The 26,783-nt window shown below is 33.9% G+C and overlaps 2 protein-coding genes and 2 long non-coding RNA genes across 16 annotated transcripts in view; 3 read left to right on the plus strand and 1 right to left on the minus strand.

Annotated features, from left to right (window-relative positions):
• The first annotated feature begins 1,756 nt into the window (after positions 1–1,756).
• LOC126720360 (GTP-binding protein BRASSINAZOLE INSENSITIVE PALE GREEN 2, chloroplastic) lies at positions 1,757–6,523 on the plus strand. The gene is made up of 3 exons (XM_050422714.1): positions 1,757–3,134; positions 4,870–5,037; positions 5,591–6,523. Exons 1-3 carry the CDS (start codon positions 1,932–1,934, stop codon positions 5,975–5,977), a joined length of 1,758 nt encoding a protein of 585 aa, XP_050278671.1. The 5' UTR covers positions 1,757–1,931; the 3' UTR covers positions 5,978–6,523.
• A 2,899-nt stretch (positions 6,524–9,422) lies between these two features.
• Positions 9,423–26,783, plus strand: part of LOC126720279 (LEAF RUST 10 DISEASE-RESISTANCE LOCUS RECEPTOR-LIKE PROTEIN KINASE-like 1.1) — an 87,886-nt gene continuing 70,525 nt past the window's right edge. For 2 of the 12 annotated variants that reach the window (XM_050422620.1, XM_050422627.1), the window contains exons 1-3: positions 9,555–10,492; positions 10,884–10,919; positions 11,329–11,364. In XM_050422620.1, coding sequence (XP_050278577.1) covers positions 9,826–10,492; positions 10,884–10,919; positions 11,329–11,364 — 739 coding nt within the window. In that variant the 5' untranslated portion in view covers positions 9,555–9,825. Of the gene's footprint in view, positions 10,493–10,883; positions 10,920–11,328; positions 11,365–13,469; positions 14,724–26,783 lie in introns of those variants that run through there. The other 10 variants (XM_050422651.1, XM_050422671.1, XM_050422685.1 and 7 more) reach the window with 9 other exon arrangements.
• On the plus strand, positions 18,846–21,094 carry LOC126720365 (uncharacterized). Of its 2 annotated transcripts, XR_007653358.1 has the most exons (3): positions 18,846–18,955; positions 19,062–19,441; positions 20,794–21,094. It is a non-coding gene; the product is annotated as an uncharacterized LOC126720365 (long non-coding RNA). The 2 variants fall into 2 exon arrangements; XR_007653357.1 differs by lacking the exon at positions 18,846–18,955 and having other exon boundaries at positions 18,962–19,441.
• On the minus strand, positions 21,634–23,597 carry LOC126720364 (uncharacterized). The gene is made up of 2 exons (XR_007653356.1): positions 23,362–23,597; positions 21,634–22,023 (listed from the first exon to the last, which is right to left on the minus strand). It is a non-coding gene; the product is annotated as an uncharacterized LOC126720364 (long non-coding RNA).

Below are 26,783 nucleotides of genomic sequence, written 5' to 3' on the forward strand. Positions count from 1 at the left end.
TTCGAGTGAATGAAAATTTGAGGTTTTAAGGGAATAGAGAGAAATGAGTAATCCCTCTTACCCATTCAATTTCCTTCCACTTAAACTCTTAAACAAGGAAATGAATTTACCATTATCTCCATTAAAACTCCCAAACAAGGGAAGGGAAGAATATTTTAAAATTATTCTTTTTATTCATTTCTATTCCATTCTATTCCCTCCTCTCAAACGAGGGCTTAAAGTTTATAAGGAAGACATTTGTCTTTCATTCAATGCTCTAGTGAGAACTAAGTTTGCAACCCCAAAAAATATTAGAAGCTGCGAGTCTCTTCCTTTTTGAATATCAATTTAAATTCCCTCGTCTAGGAAAAAATACAAGCTTTCGCTTTGGTGAAGTGGAAACCTCCAGGTATCGACAATTTCAAAACTAATTTTGATAGGGTGGTGTTTGCTGAGTCCAATGAAGCAGGTATTGAGGTGGTGGTGAGAAACGATAAGAGGGAAGTACTAAACATGATTTATGCCATTTTCTGAAAAATAAAAATAAAAATGACTTATGCCATTTTTTGATTTTCTAGTTATTTGAATAAAATGACTTATGCCATTTTCCAAAAATAAAAATGCTCTAGTGTACTAAATAAGATATGAACACAACATGGAATAGAGAATGAATTTTGTTCATTGCACTAGAGCACTAGATAAAAGCTTTCGTCCAAAATAAAGCCCTACTCTTGAATCAACGAGTAACAAAGCAAATGACGAATTTATCATATTATCAAACAGGCTTGACTTTCTATAATGACCTTTAATTATCCAAAACAGTGCCACTTTCTACAAATGACAGACTTTTTTTGTTTTGTTTTTTTCCTCTTGAATCAAAGGTAGTCCCCCATTTGTCCCAATGTTAATTAAATTCAATTTATTTTCCACTTTTGGCTCCAAAATATTTGTAAATATCTTACTCCAACCCATGATGTGATAATTATACAAACCATTTATATGTAGTTTTACTCATATTACTTTTTTAATGAAACATATGACTTATTTAAATAATATAACATATACAATCTTATAAATCGATTCCTAAAATGTTAGAAGCAGTGGCGGAGCCACTTGATGACCAAGGGGGGCCTGGCCCCCCCAAAATTTTTGAAAAATATAATTTTTTTTTTTTGAAAATATCCTAAAAGTTTTATAAATTTTTAAATAACCTTATCATTTTGGCTCTTCATACATGATAATATACATATATATTTAAGAAAGTCTAAAAATAAACTTAATTTTCATTTAAATAAAATACAATCAATAAATACATATGTCAACAAATTACAATAATTAAACATTCATCATCTTTAAAATGAACACATAAGTATTTTAACAATTATCTCAACAAATAAAAGGGAAAAAATTGAGTTATGAAATATTGTATATTACTATTTTACATTTCATACACACACAAATTTATATATGGCCCCCCCAAAAATAAATTCCTAGCTCCGCCACTGGTTAGAAGAGATAACTTCAAACATATTTGGGGTCAAATTTTGTTTAAAATATGATTGTTTGTTGCTTATGCATCGATAGTGATGATAGTGTACAATCGCAACTCACAAGAAAATAAAACTAAAAATAAATGGATAGTGTTATCAATCACCAAGAAAGGAGAGGAATTTTCCTTCAAAAACTATTTGTAAGTAAACCGGATAACACACGACTTTTTGTTTTGTTTTTTAGAAACAGACATTGTTATGTTGAATTATTGTGAGTGTGACTAGACCATAGTTTTGAAAACCAAAAGTGAATATGGATTAAACATCTAAAACAATGCCAATTTGAATAGCCGTTTAAACCCTAAACCTTTTCATAAACCCAGAAGAGAAAGAATGAGGCAGAAAAACCAATCTTAAACCCAAACCATAACACACACAAAAAAATACCAATCGAAGAAGAAAATGTTGATACTAATAGCTCGAACTCTCTCTACTTCCCAAAAGCTCAAACACTCCCTCTATTCTCTCTCACAACTCTTTACCTTAGCCCAACATCAACAATCACTCCCAACCCCAAAACCCAAAACCCCACCACCTCCATTTCTCTTCTTCAACTTCAAATCTTTCTCTTCCTCAATCCCATCTCTGCCCTTCACCCGCGATGGAAATTACGAGGAACCCACTTCCCTCGTCTGCCCTGGTTGTGGGGTTCACATGCAAAACTCAAACCCTAAGCACCCTGGCTTCTTCCTCAAGCCCTCGGAGAAGAATCCCGATTATCACTCACATACCCATCTCGTTCACATTGCTCAGGAATCGGAATTTCCAGGTTCCCTCAAAAGGGGTCTCGTGATTCAGCCCGAAAGTGGCGATGAGTCGGGTTTTGATTCGGGGCGGAGGCCGGAGAGGCCGGTGGTTTGTGCGCGGTGCCATTCGTTGAGGCATTACGGGAAGGTGAAGGATCCGACGGTGGAGAATTTGCTGCCGGATTTTGATTTTGATCACACGGTTGGGAGGCGGCTGGCTTCGACGGGCGGGACGCGGTCGGTGGTGTTGATGGTGGTGGATGCTACGGATTTCGATGGCTCGTTTCCGAGGAAAGTGGCGAGGCTGGTTTCGGAGACGATAGAGGAGAATTCGGGGGCGTGGAAGCAAGGGAAGTCGGGGAATTTGCCGAGGATGGTGATGGTGGTGACTAAGATTGATTTGTTGCCAACTGAGTTGTCACCGACGAGGTTGGAGCATTGGGTGAGGCAGAGAGCTAGGGAGGGTGGGGCAGCGAGTAAGATGACGAGTGTGCATATGGTGAGTGCAGTGAGGGATTGGGGGCTCAAGAATTTGGTGGAAGATGTGGTGAAATTGGCCGGGCCGAGGGGGAATGTGTGGGCAATAGGGGCACAGAATGCCGGTAAGAGTACGCTGTTAAATTCGATTGGGAAGCACGTAGGAGAAGGAGGAGGGAAGATTACACATTTGACGGAGGCACCAGTGCCAGGGACGACATTGGGGATCATTAGAGTGGAGGGAATTTTGCCGGGGCAGGGGAAGCTGTTTGACACGCCTGGGCTTTTGCATCCTCATCAGATCACCACGAGGTTGACGAGGGAAGAGCAAAAGCTTGTGCATATTAGCAAGGAGTTGAGACCACGGACTTATAGGATCAAGGTTTGTTTTTGCTTGAATGTTAGCATTTTGATTTTGTATATACTTTATTTGTTTATTTAAAGGTTGTCTAATTTTTTCATGTTAAGAGTCATGAATAGAAGTATAGAACATGATGCACTGCAATGCCTTTAGAATCAACCAGCTGTTATGAGAGCTGTTGGTTTCTAGATGTTTAAAGGTTCTAGATTTTTTAGCAAGGAGGGAGAGTAGCTTAATTCAAACTTTATAAGTATGAAGTGAAAAATGATGATTTTACTTTTATTCAATGGAGGAGCTGAAGAGGTGATATTAGATATGACCAAATGATGCAAGCAAGAGAGTTAAAGATGTTGCTTAATTGATTTGAGTTATGTCTTTTTTCTTTTGTAGAATTTAAGGTTTTCAATCAGTATTAGACTGTTGTGCATTCGTTAAATATGGGTCAAGGTCTCATTTTTACATCAATCTTTTGATATCTGTAGAGGTACAGCATTGGTTGTTACCTAAAGTTGCAGTTTGCTGTTGCATTGCCTGCTTACTGGTGACTTCACTTTATTCTCAGACAGCTGTAAGGAACTTTTTTTTTAAGGCTTACCATAAATCATTTGGTCAGTTAAAGTTGATTCATGCCAGTTCAATGTGCAAAGATTAGGAGGTGGAAAGGTCGCTGTAAAATCATATGTAGTTAGATTACCCGATCAACTCAACGTTAAGGATTTTCTTCTTCTTCTTTTTTTTCTTTTTTTTTTTGATAGGTAATAAAATTTTTATTGATAAAAGTACATCATGTTCACGATGGTGAACAAATTGTACTTGAAACAATTACAAATAAATCAAAGGGAAGATTTTCTTCTTTTTACTTCTTAGCTCAATCAAATGTTACAATATATGGTCATGGATTTGCCTGACTTTACTTTGATGGGGTTGGTTGTATTCTTAGCACTGAGTGTGCCTTATTGGGGTTTATTTGGTGACAGTGAACCAGAAAGATCTTCTCTGCAAGACTTGAATGTAATTCTTATAATTCTTAAATCTTCGAGTCTGTAATTACTTGGATTAGTAGATTTTAAAATATTTTGCCATTTGCAATGTATATTTTTTTGTGCTGGAAGGAGTGTGAATTTATATTTCTTATTTAACTTTCCTTTTTCCAGCCTGCCTTGTATCCTTCTCATTACAAATACTTACTGGAAGGCTGGTCATGATTCTTTTCATTTTATTTATTTTTCTCTATTCCTGGTGATTGTTCTTTTCTGCATCTGCTTTTAGCTTGTTATTTTACCTCATTAGGGTTAAGAATTTTACTTTGATTTCTCGTCATTATCTCACGTGAGAGCAGCATTTGATTTGTCTTGAACCCCAAGCAGCAGCATGCCAGTCAATTCTTTACAAAAAAAATGATTCTAGCTTTTAAGCAGAGATGCTGGTGCGCAATGTTATTTGATTAGTTTTGTAATAAATGTTTTTCCATTGAGTTTGAGCTCTAATGCACCTCCTCCTTTATAAGAACAGGATGATGACTGATGAGTGAGTTTGTTGTATAGTTTACTAGTCCAAGACAATATAATAACTACTGCAAGAATACTATGTCTGTTTAACACATGATATGCAGTTAGTTAGGTGCCAAAACTCACTGTTTCAAAGATAGTTTTTTATTTGATGGTTCTAGCAGTTATTTGATAGTTTGTTATTCTCTGATTTCCTTACCAATTGATATCTTTTCTAGCTCATGCTTTTATCATTTGAATGGTGACAGGCTGGTCATACAGTTCATATTTCTGGCCTTATGAGGCTGGATATAGAAGAATCATCCGTAGATTCTATCTACATCACAGTGTGGGCATCTCCTTATCTCCCATTACACTTGGGAAAAACAGAAAACGCACAGATAATGCAAGAGGAACATTTTGGCCTTCAGTTGCAGGTATTATTCTGTGATTCCCTGCTTGCTCATGGTTTTTTTATTCTAATAACCAGTAGTCAATGTAACTAAAATTTTATGAATGGGGGAATTTTTTCTTCTTTCACCTGAAGCACCTAATAATATTTTAATCACGGCTTCTTTTAGGTCCATCCTGGAAATCCATGTAGTATATAGGATGGTGCCTGTTTGTGGTAATTTAGCCAAAATCGATTTTCCTCTTGGTCATTTTAGAACTTAACTGGCATACAGGAGTTTTGCACAGGCATTGGCCTTAATTTGGTACCCCACCCACCCCCCCCCCCCCCCCCCCCCCCCCCTCTTTCTTTCTGTGTTCATGTTGTGAGGGGGGAGTCTATTCTACAAATGCTGAGTGCCCAGTTTTGGCACTTGTGGTACCCTGGCCCCATTATAGGCCTGAGTCTACAATGATAGATGCTTATCTACTTATCAATACTTATCTCATTATACTCTTATGGAAGATGCATGCTGCATTATGGTTGCGTAATGTGTATTATATAATTGTGACATCAATGTGAATTTCCCCTTGCTTCAGCCACCAATTGGGGAGAAACGAGTTGAAGAGCTTGGGAAATGGGTGAGAAGGGAATTCCGTGTATGTGGCAATAGCTGGGATTCAAGTTCAGTGGATATTGCTGCTTCAGGTCTGGGTTGGTTTGCTGTAGGACTTAAAGGAGAGGCAGTCTTAGGTGTTTGGACCTATGAAGGAGTTGATGTTGTGCTTCGCAATTCTTTAATACCTTATAGATCACATACTTTTGAAGTTGCAGGGTTTACAGTCTCAAAAATCGTCTCCAAGGCTGACCAAGCTTTAAATAAGCCTCGCCAAAATGAAAAGAAGAGGAAACAGAGTGATCCAAAAGTATCTGTACCAGCTGAATCACCGATATTAACAGTTGGTACAGACTCAAATTCTTGTTGAGTCAGGCAGTATCATTAGAAGAAAAACAATGTGTGAAATTAACACAAAGATTGTGTTAACAAGAATGGATGAGGAAGACAGAGGAAGCAAAAAGCTAGCAACATTGCCAAGCGACAGATGGAATGATTGACACTCATTGACAAGAAGTGTGCAGGAGGATTTATATCTGGCCATCTTTTATTTTCGATCAATATTGCGTGGAATATCTAAATCTTAATGAGAATATTGCTGTTCTGCTGGACTCAGAGCCAAAAGAAAACAGAAGATGCTATGGGCAGGATTCTTCTTTAGACAAAAAGGCTGTCTCTTCTTTCTTAAAAGCATATGATCCAGCTTAATTTTATCGGTGGAAGACAAAAAGCTCTGCCCAAGTCATATCCCACCCAAAAGTCTAATACTGCCCTAGGCCATGGAAATTACTGTTAGCTTACAGTTGCCTGTGATTTGAAAATGATCACTGAGAAACTCCAAACAATGTGTATTGAGTGTCAAAGCTATTGTAACACAGTTTTATTTGTTGTCATAATTTACCACCTTGTTTCTTCTTCCAAGATTTAATTATAATAAATTGATGATTCAGGTTTTATTAAATGCTGAAGCAGTGAAGTATGGATGGGGTCATTCCCTGAAAAGTCACTCTTACACGTTTGGAAGCTCTACTGAGTGCATGATAAGTTGTTAAACCCTTGTATCAAAAATTAATATTTAATCATATGAACTTAGTGAATGGTTCAATTTGATGTGGTTATTAGGCCAAGGGTTCCATTTTCTGCAGTTGATCCTTTCACTAGGAAGTAGCCTTGAATCTCTTGACCTCAAATGATAAGTAATTAGTTAGTAATAAATTAGAGGGGGGAGTAAGCTCATGTCATCTTTATAAATTGCTTTTGTGCAAAACCCAAAATTGTACGGTGTTTTTTGTTTTCTTTTCTTTTGGAAAAATAAAGGGGTTTATGCCACCATAGGTTACATAGAGGTTACATAGTTTACTTTGGAAAGGAAAACAAAACAAATCATTGTATGGCCCATCATTTGTATTTAGGGTTGTTCATGGGTCGGTCTCAGTTAGGTTTGTACCCAACCCAAAACCGACCCAACAACTTTGAGTGGCAGAGCAGCTAACCACCGCCGACCGTTGAAAACCACGAGTTGAGTTAGTTTCAGTTTGAGTGGACAACGATCAATTTCGGTCGAAACTAACAAAGAGCAGCGATCTTAAACGGCGGTGGAGATTTGGCTAGTTGAGATTCAACTAGATCTCGACAAATCTAGTGGAGATTTGGCCAGATCTTGAAGGATTTCGTCAAGATCTCATTGGATCTCATAAAGATCTTGCTGGATCTTGACAAAACTCACCGAATTCGCATCTGAGAGAGAGGGGGAGGGTGATGAACGGTGAGATTTTGGAGGGGAGGTCAATTGGACTCTGTTTTTTATGCGAAAAACCACTAACCTACCCACTAGTTTCAGTTCCTAGAAGTGAAGATTTGTCGTCGACCGTTGTTCGCATCGAGTTGAACGGTTTTCGATTTGGCCCGGACGGTTTGGGTGGGGCAGACTTGGATACCTCTATTTGTATTTATGAAAAAATATTGACGAAGATGCTTCACATAGGTTTTTAATAAAATTGTAGGAAGTAGTATCCGTATATTGTAACCACCCAAGAAAGTGTCGTTTGCATACCACAAGGTCATAAAATTATATGCTTTATATTGCTTTAAAGTATGAGCTTCATCACTATTCTACCCTATTATTTGTATTTTTTATTCATACCTTATGTATAATATACGTTACAAGAATTCATGGTTGTTCCTTTTGAATCAACTTTTAGGCCTTCTAACTCTAAATATAATAGATTATTTACGAAGATTTATGTCATCTAACACTGTGGAGTCAATTCTTTGTTTTATTTACCTACATTATGATAATATGATATACGTTTTTACTATATAGACTAATTCTATATTTAATCATATAGTTATGATTTACTGAAATAATAGCAAGAAAAAATATCTAAATTCAAAATAATAGGGAGAAATAATCACATCTAGCCTAATTTTAGATTTAATATAATAGATATAAATAAATATATATATACATATATAAATAGTTTTGATGTGTTTTGTTTGATTCTTTGTTTTGTTTTATATGTGTTAAGTTTAAGAATTGTTTTAGTTTCACTATTAATGATTTGGTATGTCATATAAACTTTCAATTTTTTTTTTGGGTATATTTTTTTGAGAAGGTGTTTTTTTTGGTTTATGAATATTGATATAGGGGAAAAAATGTTTGACAATGAATAAGGAAGAACAAGGCAAATGTGATGTAGTAAAAGTTAAAGGCATTGCAATTTGCAAAGCCTGTTTGTGGACTTCTTTTTTCTTTTCTTTTTTTACAAAAATAAATAATTGCTATAGATCTTAGAGTGGCCAATGGAAAAGGCATAATCTGAAAATATGGAATGATCTACAATATTTGACACATTTTGTTTACCAAAATGAAGCTCCAGCTAAGTAATACAAATATTTAAAGTAGTTAGAGCTATAAGTGGAAAAAATTTCAGCATTACGAAATAAAATGTATCAAATGGAGATAAACAACTCATAGGAATTAGGAATCTTAAAAGTGGGAGGATAAAAGATAGGTAAAGAATAGAAAAGTGGGAGGATAGGAGAGTTTTTAGTTTCTTTCATCTGTGCTTGGTTGAAATGGTGGAAAAGTAAAGAGGTAGAAAACTCATTTGTTTGGTTGAGAAAAAAAGTGAGGAGATAGAAAATATAGTTTATATAAAATTACTCTCATGCCCCTATTGTATAATATAGGAAATAATTTTTTTACAATCATTAAAAATAAACTTATTATCAATTAAAATTAAAAAATAATATCTTATAAAATTTAACACATTATTAATATTATTATATTACTTTATTTTTCTTTGTTATATATATAAAAAGCGGTGAAAGACTGAAATCTGGAAAACTTAGGAAAAAAAAAAAAGAAACGTTGATAAAAAAAAAAGAGGTGAAAGCCCCACCGTTGATTAAAAAAAAAAAAAAAAAAAGCAAAATCCACTGTCTGATTAAAACGTTGAAAAATAAAAAGTAGCGTAAACGTAAGTTCAAAGAGCTTGAAAAAAACAAAAACACAAGGAAAATTGGAAAACGTAACTCAATGCACAGAGGGGAAAATTTGGTTATTACTAGAACCTATGTTTTCTCCCTTCAGTTTTCTCCTTATTTTGGAGAGATTTTTTTTTTTTTTTTTGAGTTTGGGGAGAAAACACTCGGACCCCACGACAAAATTTTCCACTCTCCCTCCCAACCAAACACCTTCCCAATTTTCTTTATCTCTATTTTTCTCTCCTAAATTTTTCATCCTTTTTAAAACCCTTTCAAACAAACACACCCTAAGGCTCTTTTTCGTTCATAAAAAAAAAAAAAAAAAAAAAAAATTATACGCGAGAATTAGAGAGCCAACACTGCAAAACGTAATTCATGGAGTAGTTGACGGTTCAAACCAGCCGCAAAGATTTCCTTCCCCAATTTTTTGAGCGTATATTAGAGGTTTTGAAGGAGTCAAAATCTTTATGTTGTGGGTCATGGGGAAGATGAGTAGGAAACTCCCCAGTAGGCACACACCGTGCTTCACATGGCTACCCCACCTTGCTCTAAATTCAGTCTGGTTTTTCACTAGTCTTCCGTATCCAACTTCCAAGTCAACTGGCGTGTTAATCAGAGAAACTACATGCTATATAGTGAAGAAACGAGAAAATAAGTCATACAAATACGTTGTTTTAGTTTTGGAATAATAGATTCTTGTTTTTCTTCCTGTGAATCTAGAATTTTGAAATGGCTTCTGTCTCTCTGTTTGTTTTAATTTTTGTTCTCTCACACCTCGTGCTGCTTCACTCAGCTGAAGAAGGAGGAAAGCCAGAAAACCCATATTGTCTGCCCTTTCAATGTGGAAAATTAGGTAACATTAGCTTCCCATTCACCGAAACCCCACAGCCATTCCCATCTTGCGAAATGCAAGTAGAGTGTGACGAAACACATCCGATGATCAACTTCCCACTGGGCGACTGGAGGATAACAAGAAGATATGAAGTTATAAACATCAATCACACTAACACCGCGCAACACATCCGTGTCAAGGACCATTCGCTTTTGGAATACTTGAAAACCAATAAATGCGAGAGCTTAGACAATTTTACTATTCCCCACTCTCCATTTATCTCTTTTAAACTCACCACACCTCATTGGTCCCTATTCAAATGCTATCGCCCTCTTCAGAGTACTTCCGATAGAAATTTTAAAAAAATGACCTGCAGAGATCACTATAATTTCTACTATAGTCCTTCAAACGAGGCTTCTCAGAGTTCTCCTCCTGGATGTTTACCTATTCTGCTGCCAGTAGACGAGACTTCACATGAAGATGAACTGAATTTAATTGCTGAGTTCGACCTTGAATTGCAAGGATCTGATTATTGTAGCAGTTGTAATGGTAAAGAAGGAGAAGGTATAGACATTGGAATAACACAAAAATGTTTTGATGCACACACATGTACATTCATGAATATGGATATAAACTCCTTTATTTTTTCTTCTATGCTGAAGTTGATCCTAATAAATACATGTGTTGCTACTATTTCTGTTCCATGCCATAATCCACTCTGCAGCAATAGCTTAAGTTAGCTGATTTGGAGTAGTTTCCAATTTAGGTTATGAGAGAGATAGAAATAATTAACTTAGTTTCAGTGAAACCTATGATTGGGTTATGTCTGAGCTGGTTTTGAAAGTGCTTTGCACAACACTGTTAAGATCTCAAAGGATGCCAATTTAATTAGCTGTGTCACTTCTTTCTTCATTGTTGAATCTAACAACATTTTTCTATTTATTTGCTGTTGCAGAGAATAAAAACAACAACAAAGTGGTGATACTATTAGGTAAGATGCATCTTCAATCATATTTCTTGTTGAAATTGATTGTATCATTTCAAGCGAAAATAATTTCTCCTATTTTTGCTATAAGTTTTGTTACTGGTTCCATTTTCTCCACTACTATAATCCTAGAAGATGGCCTTGTGCCTTGAATAAAATGGTGGTTAATAAGTACGCTGTCAATATTTAAATTTCTTCTCATAAATTCCTTTGTGACATTCATAAGAAAAATTTTATATCTCACGAATTCCTCCATTATTGCTGCCTTTCAGTCAGAACTTAACTCCTTCCTTTCTCTGCTTTAGCTATTGGATGCGCAGTCTCCTTCATGAGTACCTTGTTCTTTAATTAGCTGTGTCACTTCTTTCTTCATTGTTGAATCTAACAACATTTTTCTATTTATTTGCTGTTGCAGAGAATAAAAACAACAACAAAGTGGTGATACTATTAGGTAAGATGCATCTTCAATCATATTTCTTGTTGAAATTGATATAGACACGTGCCTGCTTGGACAGCTTAGCAGGATCAAATTATTTCATCTTTAAGTGATATGTTATGTTTTTCGACACATCTAAGTTGCCAATTGCACTTTCTCAAAAAAAAAAAAGTTGCAAGTCTGTTCTTTTTCCCTCACTTGGCATGGAAAATTATCAAAGCTTTAAAACTCTAATTGTACCATTTCATGCAAAAACAATTTCTCCTATTACTGCTATAAGTTTTGTACTATATTACTCTATAGCATGGAATAGAAATAGAAAGAAGTTTAGAGTACTGCACACTCTTGTCTGTGAATTGTGATATTTGTTTTTTTGCTAGTGAATCGGGAATTTTGGGATGGCTTCTGTCTCTCTGTTTGTTTTCTTTCTTCTCTCACACCTCGTACTGTTTCACTCATCTGAATAAGAAGAGAGAGCATACCCTAATTATTGTTCTCTCTTTCGGTGTGAAAAATCCGGTCCCATCAGCTTTCCATTCACCAATAACTCACCGCCATCGTGAGGTTTACTGCCAGTAAATTGTGATGGAACATCTCCGTAGATACTACTGCCACTGGGGCAGGGGAGTGAAATACCATATGAAGTTATATACATCTATTACGATTCCACCACAACAAACACACGTATCAGGGACTCTTAAATCTCTTTTAACCTCATCATACCCAATCTGACCCTATTTCAATGTAATCGCACTCTTGATAGTGGCGTCCCAATTTTTAGAAAAAACTGCGGAGACTATAATATCTACTATAGTCATATAAACGAGGCTTATGAGAGTATTCCTTCTGAATGTTCAACTATTCTGCTCCCATTACGAGGGCTGAATATAACTGCTGAGTTCGACCTTGATGTCCATGTATCTGATGTTTGTAGCAGTTGTTAACTTGTTATAGTAGAGGAGGTCTATGTGAGCTTGACAACAAGGGAAAATTTCATTGTACCATTACAGAGAAAGGTATAGATATAGGAATAACACAAAAAATTTTGGTCCTACACACATTGAAAATGCTTATAGATTTCTTTGCATATAAGTTTCTTTACATTCTTATGTTATATTAAACCCTATTACAAGTGCAGCTATTTCTATTCCATGCCATGATCCACTCCTCTACAGCAAAAGTTTTAGCCAATTTATATTTGTTTCAGAATTAGTTTATGAGAAATGCAAATAACTTTGTTACAGGTAGGCTTCCTATTCTGAAATGGCTCACACCCAGAAAGTAGTTTGTGCATCATGCATAGTTATAAAAAGAGAACTTTTAAAATCATCTCTCACCCTGATTGATGAATGTTCCAATTGTTATAGTAGGGAATTTTTCATTGTGCCAATTTGGAACGACTGACATGGGAATTTTCAAATTAGTAAAAATTCTTATAAATTTCGTTTGTTTCTATGTATTAGTTTTTCTTAACACATGTATATGGCTTGCTGCTATTCTATTCTATGCCACAATCCACATACCACTCTTCTGCAGCACAAGATTTAGTAGATTCAGATTTGCGCCTTCTTTTAGGAAAACAGAAATAGATTGAACTTTCTTGTTATAAATTCTGTATCAGATAAATGTACACCAAAGTTCATTGCTCTTTGTTAAATCCTGTTGATATTTCAAAGATTACCAATTTCGCTCTGTCAATATGTTGCATTAATTATTATTATTTTAACCCCTTCTCACGGTGTGTCTAATTATCAAATCTTTTAGAGTATTATTCATGCAATGACATAAGGTTTTGTTGTCAGTTTTGGTAATGGCTCCAATTGCACCATTTTTTTATAATTCAATACCATGTACTTATGTGTATGAAATCCATCGGTACAATAGCTAATTTTTCATAGTTCATGATTTTCCTCCAACGCTCCCTATCTTCCGTCCATCAAAACATATATCCTTTAATCTGCTTATAATACTGGATGCCAAGTCATCCTTAGCATGTCCATCATTGTTATTCTTGTGTCACCACAAGAAAATGCAATTGAGCTTCAAGACATTATCAACATGTAGTTTGAGTTATTGTCGTGTCACCATATTGCTTCATAACCTCTATTCTTTTATTACAGCCATTTCTTTTGCTGGAACTGGAGTTTTGATGGTTATAATCTACTGCTCCTGGAGAAAGCTCTCATCAATTAAAAGTATTAATTTTTGGAAGAAGGAAAATGTAACTCATCAGAGAGTCAAGGCGTTTCTAAGGAATCATGGACCTCTTGCTATTAGAAGATACAATTATTCAAATATAAAGACAATGACCAAGTCCTTTAATGATAAATTAGGCCAAGGGGGCTATGGTAGTGTTTATAAGGGGAAGTTACAAGACGGCAGTTTTGTGGCTGTGAAGGTTTTGAATAATTCGAAAGGTAATGGAGAGGAATTCATTAACGAGGTTGCAACCATTAGTAGGACCTTCCATGTTAACATTGTCACTCTCAAGGGCTTTTGCTTTGAGGGATCTAAAAGAGCTCTTATCTATGAGTTTATGCCTAATGGATCTCTTGAGAAGTTCATATATAAAGGAAATCCTTCAAGTTCTAATCATCAATTGGGGTGGGAAACATTATACAAGATTGCTATTGGCATTGCACGAGGCTTAGAGTACTTGCATAGAGGTTGCAACACACGAATTTTTCATTTTGACATAAAGCCTCACAACATTCTTTTGGATGAGGACTTCTGCCCAAAAATTTCTGATTTTGGCCTTGCAAAGATATGCCCTAGAGAAAATAGTATTATATCAATGGTTGGTGCAAGAGGGACTACTGCATATATTGCTCCTGAAGTATTTTGTAGAAATTTTAGAGGGATCTCTCACAAGTCAGATGTCTATAGCTATGGAATGATGGTTTTAGAAATGGTAGGAGGCCGAAAGAATATTGATGCTAGTGTTGATTTTACTAGTGATATATATTTTCCACATTGGATTTACAAGCGTCTTGAACTAAATGAAGAATTAGGCCTACTAGGCCTTTTTAATGAAGGAGATGAAGACAATGCGAGGAAGATGATAATAGTGAGTTTGTGGTGTATACAAATTGATCCCTTAAATCGACCATCAATGAGTAGAGTGGTGGAAATGTTGGAAGGGAGTCTCAACTCCTTGCAAATCCCCCCCAAACCTTTCTTGTTTTCTCCACCAAGATCACCGACAAGTCTTCAATTGTAATGGTGTCAAAACAATAGGACTCTTTGTCCTAGATAGAATGCATCTCTTCTTTAAGGGAAACATTCAATCCAGGAGGTATTGAACTTTGTGTGAAGTTTTAGTTTTAGCTTGTCAATGAACATCTTTTCATTATTGTCTAAAATATTTTATGAAACCTTTATGGTATTCGCAATGAAATCAGTAATGTTGACAGTCCAGTACTAATTGAGAACTACGGTATACTTTTTTTTCTTTCTTTTGAGAAAGAACTATGGTATACTTGACAATACAATGAACGCAAATAGTATCCTAGGCAAACTTTTAAGTTTTAGATTGGAGGATACATTTTTTTTTTCTTTTTTTCCCTTTTCATCGTGGAAAGTTGTGGACCTTATTTCTCTTGGGCGTTAGCTATTTCAAATTTTCATACCTCAAACTGCATAAAATGTCGAAAGTTGTGTACCTTATCATAAAATATTTTATATAGAATGTACATAGTTTAAATTCCTCAATAGAATTTTGTCCCCAAAAAAAAAAAAAAAAAAATCCTCAATAGAATGCACTTGGTTATCATTAAAATTAAAAATTTTAACAAATATCCAACTTTTTTAGTTAGAACACAGAATTGGTAGTGGATGCAATGTTAACATATATAAAGCTTAGTTGAACATATAAATTTTTTTTTTTTAAAAAAAAAAGGCAAATTTCGTTTTTAGTTGAGATCTTGTAGTAACAATATTGCTCCATAATGCATGAACCTTTTGTATTAGATCATCAAAAGTTATGGCTCTTCTACGGTTACTTCCAAATCTAGACTCGCTTCATTAAATCCGTTCTCAGAATTATGATTGGTGTTAGGTTTCTTTTGTGTTGGCATATTCCATGCCAAAGTTTTCTTTTATTAAACATTTGATTATTTTGTATATTGTGGATCAATTTGTAATTGGGTTGGGATTTCAAAATTTGAAACTGAAGTTGGACAAAAAGGAAATTCAATCGAGCAAATATGATTTGCTGTTCGGCTAAAAGGCACGTGAGAGAATTTGAAAAGAAATTGGGGCGGTGATCTTGTGGGACACTAGGTAGACCGAAATGGTTAGAACTTGAGAGAATTTTGTTACAAACTCCCTTGTTGTTCTAATCTTAGATCCCCCATTGATTTAGGAAAAACCAAAATTTTGCCCAACAATATGTATTAAGATATATGTTTTCAAAAGCTCAATAGAAACTATTCACTAGAAGCGAGGGCAGCTCTTCTAGCAATTAAAGTTGCTCATGGTTCTAGCTTTGCCATTTTGAAGGTGATTAAAGCTTTGTGAAAGCCCGAAGGTGTACTGTGGTCTTTCTCTAGTACTGTAGTTTGTAGATGATATCAAAACTCCTCTCTAATTTTGTTGCTTGGGACTTTGTCCATGTTGGCAGAGATGTTAATATTTTTGGCCCATAGTGTAGCTTTATTGGACTATGTCCTATTTACTAATGGGCCAGATGCCCTCTCTTCTTTCCCCTACTCTGTTTTGGACTTAGCATAGATATATGGGCCTGGTCCTTTTGATGTTTTTATTTTATTTTTATTTTATGAAATAAAAATGATTTTTCAGCAAAAGCAAACTCTCAGAAACTATTCATGTTCATAGAAAGAAGCGGCACCAGGGACGAGTCAAGATTTGAAGTTATAAGGCAACTTTGCCATCGCCATCGGTTACATGCAGTGGCTCTAACCTCTGGCTCGATTGCTTAACCGGTAATGATTTTATATGTGTGTGTCTAGGTATGGACAAAATTATTTTGTTTAAAATTTTTTAAAGGGATAGGTTGTTTGTTTTGGGTAAAATTGGTTAATTGAGTGTAATTGTTTTTAGCTTTACTATTGGTAATTTTTGTTGTTGGATAATTTTTTTGGGTTTGTTTATTTTGTTTTAGATTTTTGATTTGGCCTTTAAAAAAAGGAAAATACTTGAGTTACAAACTTTTTTACAAATTGTTAATATGGTGGGTGGTTATTAATAAGTAAAAATGTAATATAAGTGATAGGCCCAGATGTAAACTAATAAGAATTTACTATCTCAACAGTTTGTAAAAATGTTGTAGAAAAGTTTGTGGCTATAGTAGTACTCTTAAAAGAATCAATGCTATTGTTAAGGGGGGGGGGGGTAAAATGTTATTTTATGTAACAAAATTGCTAAAATTGGTACCAATGCATATATTAAAAAAAAAAGGTAAGGGGGGGCCATTGCCCCCCTTTGTCCAAGTGTCCCTCCGTCCTTGAATGGCACTCTTTCTTACCCTCACAAAAAGTGGACTAGATTAAATTATTAAACCCTCTTAATCAGAAACATAAAAGATATGTCAAGATTACTGAGCCAGCTCACTAGAGAACAAGCAATTATGAGTTTATATGGACCTTGAGGTTTTGGGAGCTTATAGGCCATTTGATTGGGGTGATTTGGGAAGGATGGAAAAGAAGCATAGGAAAATAAGGAAGATAATTAGTTTTCAGCTTTTTTTGAGAAAAGATAAATTGGTTTTTAGCTAGTTGAGAGCGAAAAGTGAGAGATTTCGGTGGGATCTAAGTGTTTTCTCTCTAAACTCACCAAAAATGAATCTCCCAATTTGAGGAGAAATGAGTAGGAGAAGGGTAATTGCAGTCAAATTATTTGACTACCCTTGATTATTTGCCTCTCTTTTTTCTTTGGGTTGATTGTTTGGTTTTATTTATTTATTTTTGAACTAAGCATGATGTCTTGTTTTTGTTGATTGTTTGCCTTTTCCTTTTTTTTGGCGATTTGCTTTTATTTTTTTAACCTGGCATGAATGGAGATTGTTTTTTTTTTTTTGGTTGGTTGGTTGTTTTCTTTTCTTTATATGATTTTTTAAAAATAAGAGTATATGAGTAAATTTTTATAAACTACTTTTTTCTTACTTTTCTCCTCAACCAAACAAAAAAAAAAAAATATATATATATATATATATATATATATATATATATTCCCTCCACTTTTTCATTCACCCAACCAAACACGCATGAGAGAATTTTTTTTTTTTTTTTTTTCCATCCTCTTACCATTTTTCACCCCTTAACCAAATAGAGACTTAGGGTCTATTTAGGTGGGGTGATTTTAGGAGAGAGAGAAAAGTAAAGAGAAAATAGTTTTGTGGGTGTTTAGTTAGAGTGATTTTAGGAGAGAAAATTGATGAGGTTTGAGTGTTTTCTCTATGGGCCCACCAAAATGTTTTCTTTCCAAATTAGGAAAAAACTAAAGAGAAGAAAATTGGGAACAAAAAATTCCTGCTTGTGGACCATAATAACCCTATTGCAACTTTCACGTGATTTTTTTTTTCTTTGGCTTTTTTTTTAAATTTTTTTTTTATCTTTTCTTTTCCTTTGGATTTTTCTTTTTCTGCTACCTTGTGTTTTCAGTTTTTTTTTTTTCTTCTTTTTTTATTCTTTGGATTTTGTCTTTTTTCTTGCACTTCTCATTTTCATTTGTTTTTTGTTTTTTGGTTTTTTTTTGGGTTTGTTCACCCCTTTTTTTAAATATCTGATTTTTTTTTTCATTTGTTTTTGGAGTAAATTTATTCAAACAATATTTTCTATTCTCTCATTTTTCTTCTCAACCAAACAATATAAGAGAAAATTAAAATATTTCATGTTCTTCTACTTTTTCATCCCCCAACCAAACAGAGCCTTAAAGTATGAACCAGAATGGGAATTGATGTAAGTATGGGCTTCCCATTGTCCCATACTAATCCCCATTGTTAAAGGACACTGCAAAGTTTGTAACCATAGTATGTAAATTTCTTAGTGGTATATGGTCCATATAGATTTATCTTTCAATAATATTGGGATCATACAACATGGATTATGGAGAAATGGCAGTGCAGACAATAGGCTTGTCAAGGGAGGAGGATGGCATTGGGCCAATAAAATCCATTATAATTCAGGCCCCTCTTAAGGGCCCTTAATTTTACAGAATCCACGACTTATTTCATACGTCTTCCTAATTCTTAAAAGAGATAGGTTTAAGTTAAATTTGGTGTAACTCTAAAGAGTTACACATTTTTTAAACCATTGGATTTAAATAGATGCAATGGTTAAAAAAAAAACAATAATTATTATAAATATTTTGATTAAAATCTAATTAATTACCCTCATTTATTACCTTCCAAACCTATCTCTAAACTAAAAAAAAGTTTAACTTCTGACTCTCCCTCTCATTTACGTTTCTCTCTCTCTTAGTTTCTCTCTCTATGTTTCTCTCTCTTTCTCCTCCACCACCTCCACAGGTTGCCAGCAGTAAAAAAATTTTTTAAAAAAATTGAAAATGGCATACAAAGATGCTGTTGTTGGCGTACAGCAATATCCTCAGCCCATCTCAGAGCTGCCTACCACAATTGCTTCAACAGGTTCCAACTTCCAAATCCAAATCCATCCTTCTTCTTTTTTAATTTATTAGGGAAAAAGGGGTTTTTTTTATTATTATTTATTCTTCAACAAAAATTTAATGTACAGATGGTATTCAGAGAAGTTCGTGAAGGGTCAATGGAAGAAAGACGAATGTGTTTCTAAGTGGCAAAAATACAGAGCTTGCCTTGCTTTACCTTCCTTCATTTTGCTCCCTTTTCTTCAATTAATTATTTAAAATTTTTTTATTCCATTCTTACATAATCGACTATTGCTCACAAGAACATTTGGATGATAAGCAGGGTTGGATCTTTTTTCCTCTCTTCATTGTGGTAAGATTCATAGGGTTGTGTGTTTGAAATCTGAACATTTGGTTAAAATGGTTTTGCACTGGTTTGTGAGTGCTCTGTTTCATTTGCAAGCAGCCTTTTGTTGATGTTGTTGTAACCAAGCGCAAGCACTATTTCTGTGAGCATTGCGCATTAAAGGTATCCCCTCAATTTCTATGAGCAAGCACTACTTCAATCAACTATTTGTGGATTTTTATGATAAAATTTTTTTACATTTAAAGAAGAAAATTAGATCACACATTTAAAAAATTAACCCTTTTAAATTTTAAAAAAGAAGCTGGCAATGGATTAAATTGCAAATTTGCAGTGAATGAAACATGGCAATGGAATAAATCAGATCACACATTTACAAGTCCAAGTTGCAGGTTATTCATTGGTTCAGTTTCGGCAATGTTGCAGACATAGTAAATGACAAGTAGTTTAGCTATAGTTTCTGTACCAATCTGTAGGTCGTATATGCATTGTATTTAATCAGTTAGGCTTTGGCATTTGTCATGTTTTCATTAGTGGATTAGGCCAGTCAGTTAGATATTCTGTTAGTAGTCGTTACTCCATTGTTATAGTTCTCTGTTTAGTTCCTACTTCTTGTACACAAGAGCAGAGTAATTCAATGTTCATTCCCACAATAAGAAAGTTTATCATTTTTCTCACAAGACATATTTTGCCTAGGTCAGGATGTGGGTTCTTATAATGGGCTTAAGGTTCATGCAGCGATCAAACACATAAGGTTGTTATATGGGTGTAAACAACTAGATGATTATGATTATAAAATTATTTCTTAGTGAAGTCTTTTAAAACATGTGTTTTCTGCATAACAGAATTATTGAAAGTGTAGATTAATAGTTATGATTTGAATTGATAGGAAACAAAAAAATTTTATATAACAGGTCCTCCACATGATTTTCTTATTGATGATATTTCTTTTCTTTTGATTCCTTTGATATCCATGTATCCATGTTGATCTCTTTGATGATTATGGTTAGTCTTTGATAGAATGATGTGTCTTGAACGATTTTTGTATTGGGTATTTAGGAATTTATGTCCTGTTGATTTTACAACTTGTGTTCATTCCTTATGCACTCATCTGTTTGATAAAATGCACATTTCTTTTATTTGAATTTGGATCATTGAGTTTTCAAACATTATTTTGTAAAAGCAAAGTAATATTGTTATTTGAAGAAAGTTGAAATTTACCTAAACTTTAAGCAGTAGTATTTTCATTGGATCTTAAAGTATTATTTTCATTGGATTTTGTGAATACCTATATTGAGTATATTTGTAGTAAGTGTATAATTTAGTTTCAAAATAAGTGTATAATTTTGTAAAATTCTTGCATTAATTTTTGCCTTTGGAAGTACAAAATATGTGATTGTAAATCTTTGGGTCCAAGTTGTAGTAATGTGCTTCAAGTTGCAAAAAACAAACAAAAATGTGCTTTTCAATTGTTAACTAAAAGAGAGCTTGATATAGTTTCTTATTCTGGTGTACAGGGACAAAGTGGCCAAGTTTAAGCTACTTTTGCAATTTGTTGATGTGCAATCTTATAACATTGGTAGAAGGGAATGGAGGTTGTTGAATGCCAAATGATGAGAGTTACTTTCTGTGCTGCATAGTTATCCAAGGTTGTTGGTTTCCAATGGCTGATTTGTTCACTTGTGTAAGATCATTTGTGACCTTGAGAAGTAAATGATTATACATGTAAATCTTTGATTGTAATATTATTCTAGAGAAATCTAATTGAATTATAGTAAGCAATCATTTTCTATAAGAATGATGTGTTTTTTCTCTCAATTGTTGCTCCCTTTCTCTCTGTTAACTATTTGCCCCAATAAATATTTGGTCTTGGCCAAGTGATCCCTTAGTCACTATTTTGTTAAGGGATCTTGGTTTTCTTTATACTTTTTGAAGAAGTAATAAAAGTTGGGAGATTTCTTTGTACATGGTTTATGAGAAATATGATATGAAAGTTTGCAACAATTGTAAAATTAACAAGCAATCATGCAACTTACTTGAATTACTAGCTAGTTTTAACACTAAAAGGAGCTGGTTTTAACACAAAAGAAATTAGGATTGCAACACAAAATGTTTTATACTAGCAATTACAACATTTAAATTTGAAAAACAAGGAATCACGACCACTAAAATGAAGGAAAGAAAATAGTTAAGAATTGACACACTAGGACTTGAAAATAAGAGACTCAATAAACACAATTGGTTAAATTGACCTAACTGAATTAGAAAACGACTCCACCTACATGATAGACATTACACTAAACTGACATCCATAACTCTCAGAAATGGTTCATGATAACAAGGGTCTATACAAAAGGAGCTCAAATCTTGTGTTTTAAATGGTTCACAGAAGTTAATAAACTAATCAAACATTATTTATTCCACATGGCTGAATATAAATCAACATTACAAGCAATTGATAAGCATTCTATGAGAATCTACCCAACACTGTAAGATAGCTAAAGCTTATTAAACCCGATCTAAACTAATATTGAAATACATGGGACTTAAACTTCATCTTCATCTCCTTATCAAAGTGGATGTGTTTAACTTGATCCCTATCAATATGTCTCTCCAAAAATGTTGCATAATTTGGTCTTGCATGCTTGCCATGATAAACATGTAAAAAATCTGATAGATAACATATGCAAGAGCATCATTGTTTCTTTCTTCTTTAGCAAACCCAACAGAATAGAAGCATCGCATGCCTGCACTACCAAAAAAAAAAAATTTATTATTACAAAGAATGAACCAAAATCTGAAAATTCCAAGTAAGCTTGCAAACTTTAGTTGCATCTAAAAGAAAAAAAAATCTTTAAATTGTAGAGATGAAAACGAGCAATTCTTCCATGAAAAATAATTAATGGCTGAAAATCAATGCAAACATCCTATAACTGTTTCAAGTTGCATTTTTCAAACACCATTTATGCAAAATTATCAAACACATGTAAATAATCATTTTTTTATATTAAAAAAAAAAAAAAAAAAAAAAAAAAAAAAAAAAACTTATGCTCTCACATAAACCTCATTCATGCCAAAGCTTGATATAGTATATTTCCTTTTTCCCTTTCTAAACCCCCTTGCCTAGAATCTCCACACAGCTAAACAATACCACCACAAATGACATCACAACACCCATCCATGAAAATTGCCAAGTAAATAAGTATTTTCACAAAATAATGTTTGAAAACTCAACACTCCAAATTCAAATAAAAAAAAATGTGCAAAGCTAGTAATCATTGCTGCATTTTATCAAACAGATGGAGTGCATAAGAAATGAACACAAGTTGAAGAATCAATAGGACATAAATTCCTAAATACCCCATACAAAAATCGTTCAAGATACATCATTCCATCAAAGACTAACCATAATCATCAAAAAGATCAACATGGATATCAAAGGAATCAAAAGAAAAAAAATCATCAAGAACACGTATGGCAAAAAATTTTAGGGGCCAAAAAAATTTGGAAATTTCAAGAAATCAATCTGATTTAGTGACTAAGTCTATCAATTTCATCTTCCATTTGTAATTTTACACGGATTCAGTGAAGTATTACCATCAAATTCATGATTTAGGTGAAAAAAAAAAAAAAGAAAAAAAAAAACTGAGAATAGAGAAGAGAAATAGAGATAATAAAAAAACTTGTATTTGGGTAACAAAAAGTAAAATCTAAAATATCTTGGAGGAGGAAGAAAACAAAGATTCATAAATTCCTAAATACCCCATACAAAAATCGTTCAAGATACATCATTCCATCAAAGACTAACCATAATCATCAAAAAGATCAACATGGATATCAAAGGAATCAAAAGAAAAAAAATCATCAAGAACACGTATGGCAAAAAATTTTAGGGGCCAAAAAAATTTGGAAATTTCAAGAAATCAATCTGATTTAGTGACTAAGTCTATCAATTTCATCTTCCATTTGTAATTTTACACGGATTCAGTGAAGTATTACCATCAAATTCATGATTTAGGTGAAAAAAAAAAAAAGAAAAAAAAAAAACTGAGAATAGAGAAGAGAAATAGAGATAATAAAAAAACTTGTATTTGGGTAACAAAAAGTAAAATCTAAAATATCTTGGAGGAGGAAGAAAACAAAGATTCATAAAACCCATGAAACGGTTGAGGGTTCGCTTCGTCAACTAGAAAAAGAGGAGAGTCAAAGCAGAGATAAAGGTGGGCATGCGGATGTGGTAGGCAGCTCTGAGATGGGCTGAGGATATGGCTGTACACCAGCAACAGCATCTTTGTACGCCATTTATTTATTTATTTATTTATTTATTTTTTTTTTTTTTTTTTTGCCGGCAACCTGTGGAGGTGGTGGAGGAGAAAGGGAGAGAGAAACGTTGAGAGTGAAACGTAAATGAGAGAGACAGGTTAACCGAGGATAATTAATTAGATTCTAATCGGAATACTTGAATTATTATAGTTTTTTTTCAATCATTAGATTTATTTAAATTCAATAGTTTAAAAAATATGTAACTTTTTAGAGTTACATCAGGTATAATTTGAACCTATCTTTTCTTAAAAAGTAATTATCATATGCTTTTGAAGTGTAGTGGTGTGGTATTTCTTCCTCTCATCTTTATAACGAATCTCACTAATTAAATTTATAGTAGGGTTTATATATATATATATATATATATATATATATTTTTTTTTTTTTTAATGTAAAATGAGGGAGCACCTACCAAATAATTTTCCTTTGTTGTAAAAATTAATCCATTTACACAGGATTAAAGAAGATAAAAGAAAATAGACAGAGAATTTACGTTGTTTGACAATCTGTCTACATCCGCAGATGACGACAAAGAAAGTTCCACTATAAAAATATGTAGATTATAATAGTAGCACAAGGGGCGAAGGGATGTACAAGGGCATGGCCTCCCCAAATTTTTTATTTATATATATATATATAATTATTTTAATGTTTTCAAATTTAGTCTAAAAAAATAAGAATTGGCCCCTCAGATATTTGAATTAGTCCAATGATACTCTAAAAAAAATTTTGGTTTAATAGTTATAGAGATATAACTTTATTTTTTGCAATTTTATTTTTTATCATAAAATGTGCTCTTATATCTGTTAAATATTTGATAAAATTTAACATCAACCCATTATGTGGCAATTAACAAGAGATTGACTCATTAAAAAAAAATCTTGTCACTAAAATTACACATAAAATGTGTCTTTCGTTGTCACATAATGGGTTAGAATAAGATAGTTTTAAATATGTTTGGAGCCTAACTTATTCCTCCAAGTTTTGGGTCATTTATGTTTTTGAGAATTTCATTAGTTAAATTGAAATTTTTTTTACTTACTTTAGTATAAAATTTGATCATTTGTATTTAAAATGAAATTTTTAAGAATTTCACAATAAAAATGGAAAAATTGAATTTTATTTTATGAAAGATCGCCATCAAACATAATTTCAATTAAAAATACTAAGCTCTTTTTTCTTTTCTTTTTTTGGTTAGGTGTGTCTATGTATATATAACTTATCAAATAAAGAAGTGCGTGTATATATAATAAAAAAGCATGTGTATATGTGTGTGTGTGTGTTGGGAGTTATCTTGACAGATATATTAGTGTCGCAATTTGATCCTTCCAAACGAAAATTCCTGACTCCACCCCTAATAACACATAAGCACTCTCACAAGATCACCCCAAATACACTACTGGTTCTCTCTTACAAAAAAGAGAAAACACCCTATCATATTTGACTATAATATTATTGCACTATTTTTCCTATACGACTAACTCTCTCTCATTTGGACAATGGCCTAGCAACATGTATATAAAATAGCAAGGGGCGGTGCATAATTATACTAGTTGCACACAAAGACGTAAACCAAATTGTACTTAGTTTTCACGTATTTAACTCTCCTTTTTCCAGTCTTGTATCCTTCTCGTTACAAATATTTACTGGAAGGCTGGTCATGATTCTTTTCATTTTATTTATTTTTCTCTTTTCCTGATGATTGTCCTTTTCTGCATCTGCTTTTAGCTTTTTATTTTACCCGATTAGGGTTAAGAATTTTACTTTGATTTCTCTTGTCATTATGTCACGTGAGAGCAGCATTGGATTTGTCTTGAACCCCAGGCAGCAGCATGCCAGTCAATACTATACAAAAAAAAAAAATGATTTTAGCTTTTAAGCAGAGATGCTGGTGCGCAATGTTATTTGATTAGTTTTGTAATAAATGTTTTTCCATTGAGTTTGAGATCTAATGCACCTCCTCCTTTATAAGAACAGGATGATGACTGATGAGTGAGTTTGTTGTATAGTTTGCTAGTCCAAGACAATATAATAACTACTGCAAGAATACTATGTCTGTTTAACACTTGATATACAGTTAGTTAGGTGCCAAAACTCACTGTTTCAAAGATAGTTTGTTATTTGATGGTTCCAGCAGTTATTTGATAGTTTGTTATTCTATGATTTCCTTACCAATTGGTATCTGTTTTTATCATTTGAATTGTGACAGGCTGGTCATACAGTTCATATTGCTGGCCTTATGAGGCTGGATATAGAAGAATCATCTGTAGATTCTATCTACATCACAGTGTGGGCATCTCCTTTTCTCCCGTTACACATGGGAAAAACAGAAAACGCACAGATAATGCAAGAGGAACATTTTGGCCTTCAGTTGCAGGTATTATTCTGTGATTCCCTGCTTGCTCATGGTTTTTTTATTCTAATAACCAGTAGTCAATGTAACTAAAATTTTATGAATGGGGGAATTTTTTCTTCTTTCACCTGAAGCACCTAACAATATTTAAATCATGGCTTCTTTTAGGTCCATCCTGGAAATCCATGTAGCATATAGGATAGTGCCTGTTTGTGGCAATTTAGCCAAAATTGATTTTCCTCTGGGTCATTTTAGAACTCAACTGGCATACAGGAGTTTTGCACAGGCATTGACCTTAATTTGGTACCCCCCCCCCCCCCCCCCCCCCCCTTACTTTCTGCGTTCATGTTGTGAGGGGGGAGTCTATTCTACAAATACTGAGTGCCCAGTTTTGGCACTTGTGGTACCCTGGCCCCATTATAGGCCTGAGTCTACGATGATAGATGCTTATCTACTTATCAATACTTATCTCATTATACTCTTATGGAAGATGCATGCTGCATTATGGTTGTGTAATGTGTATTATATAATTGTGACATCAATGTGAATTTCTCCTTGCTTCAGCCACCGATTGGGGAGAAACGAGTTGAAGAGCTTGGGAAATGGGTGAGAAGGGAATTCCATGTATGTGGCAATAGCTGGGATTCAAGTTCAGTGGATATTGCTGCTTCAGGTCTGGGTTGGTTTGCTGTAGGACTTAAAGGAGAGGCAGTCTTAGGTGTTTGGACCTATGAAGGAGTTGATGTTGTGCTTCGCAATTCTTTAATACCTTATAGATCACATACTTTTGAAGTTGCAGGGTTTACAGTCTCAAAAATCGTCTCCAAGGCT

Source organism: Quercus robur, chromosome 1 (genome assembly GCF_932294415.1).
Source record: "Quercus robur chromosome 1, dhQueRobu3.1, whole genome shotgun sequence".
NCBI lineage: Eukaryota > Viridiplantae > Streptophyta > Magnoliopsida > Fagales > Fagaceae > Quercus > Quercus robur.

What these genes read in the sequence shown, in the direction of transcription:
- LOC126720360 (XM_050422714.1), top strand. Translation starts at nt 1,932, where the DNA reads ATGTTGATACTAATAGCTCGAACTCTCTCTACTTCCCAAAAGCTCAAA. An exon ending in CACGGACTTATAGGATCAAG is followed by an intron (nt 3,135 to 4,869) that starts GTTTGTTTTTGC and finishes GAATGGTGACAG; the next exon opens with GCTGGTCATACAGTTCATAT. An exon ending in ATTTTGGCCTTCAGTTGCAG is followed by an intron (nt 5,038 to 5,590) that starts GTATTATTCTGT and finishes CCCTTGCTTCAG; the next exon opens with CCACCAATTGGGGAGAAACG.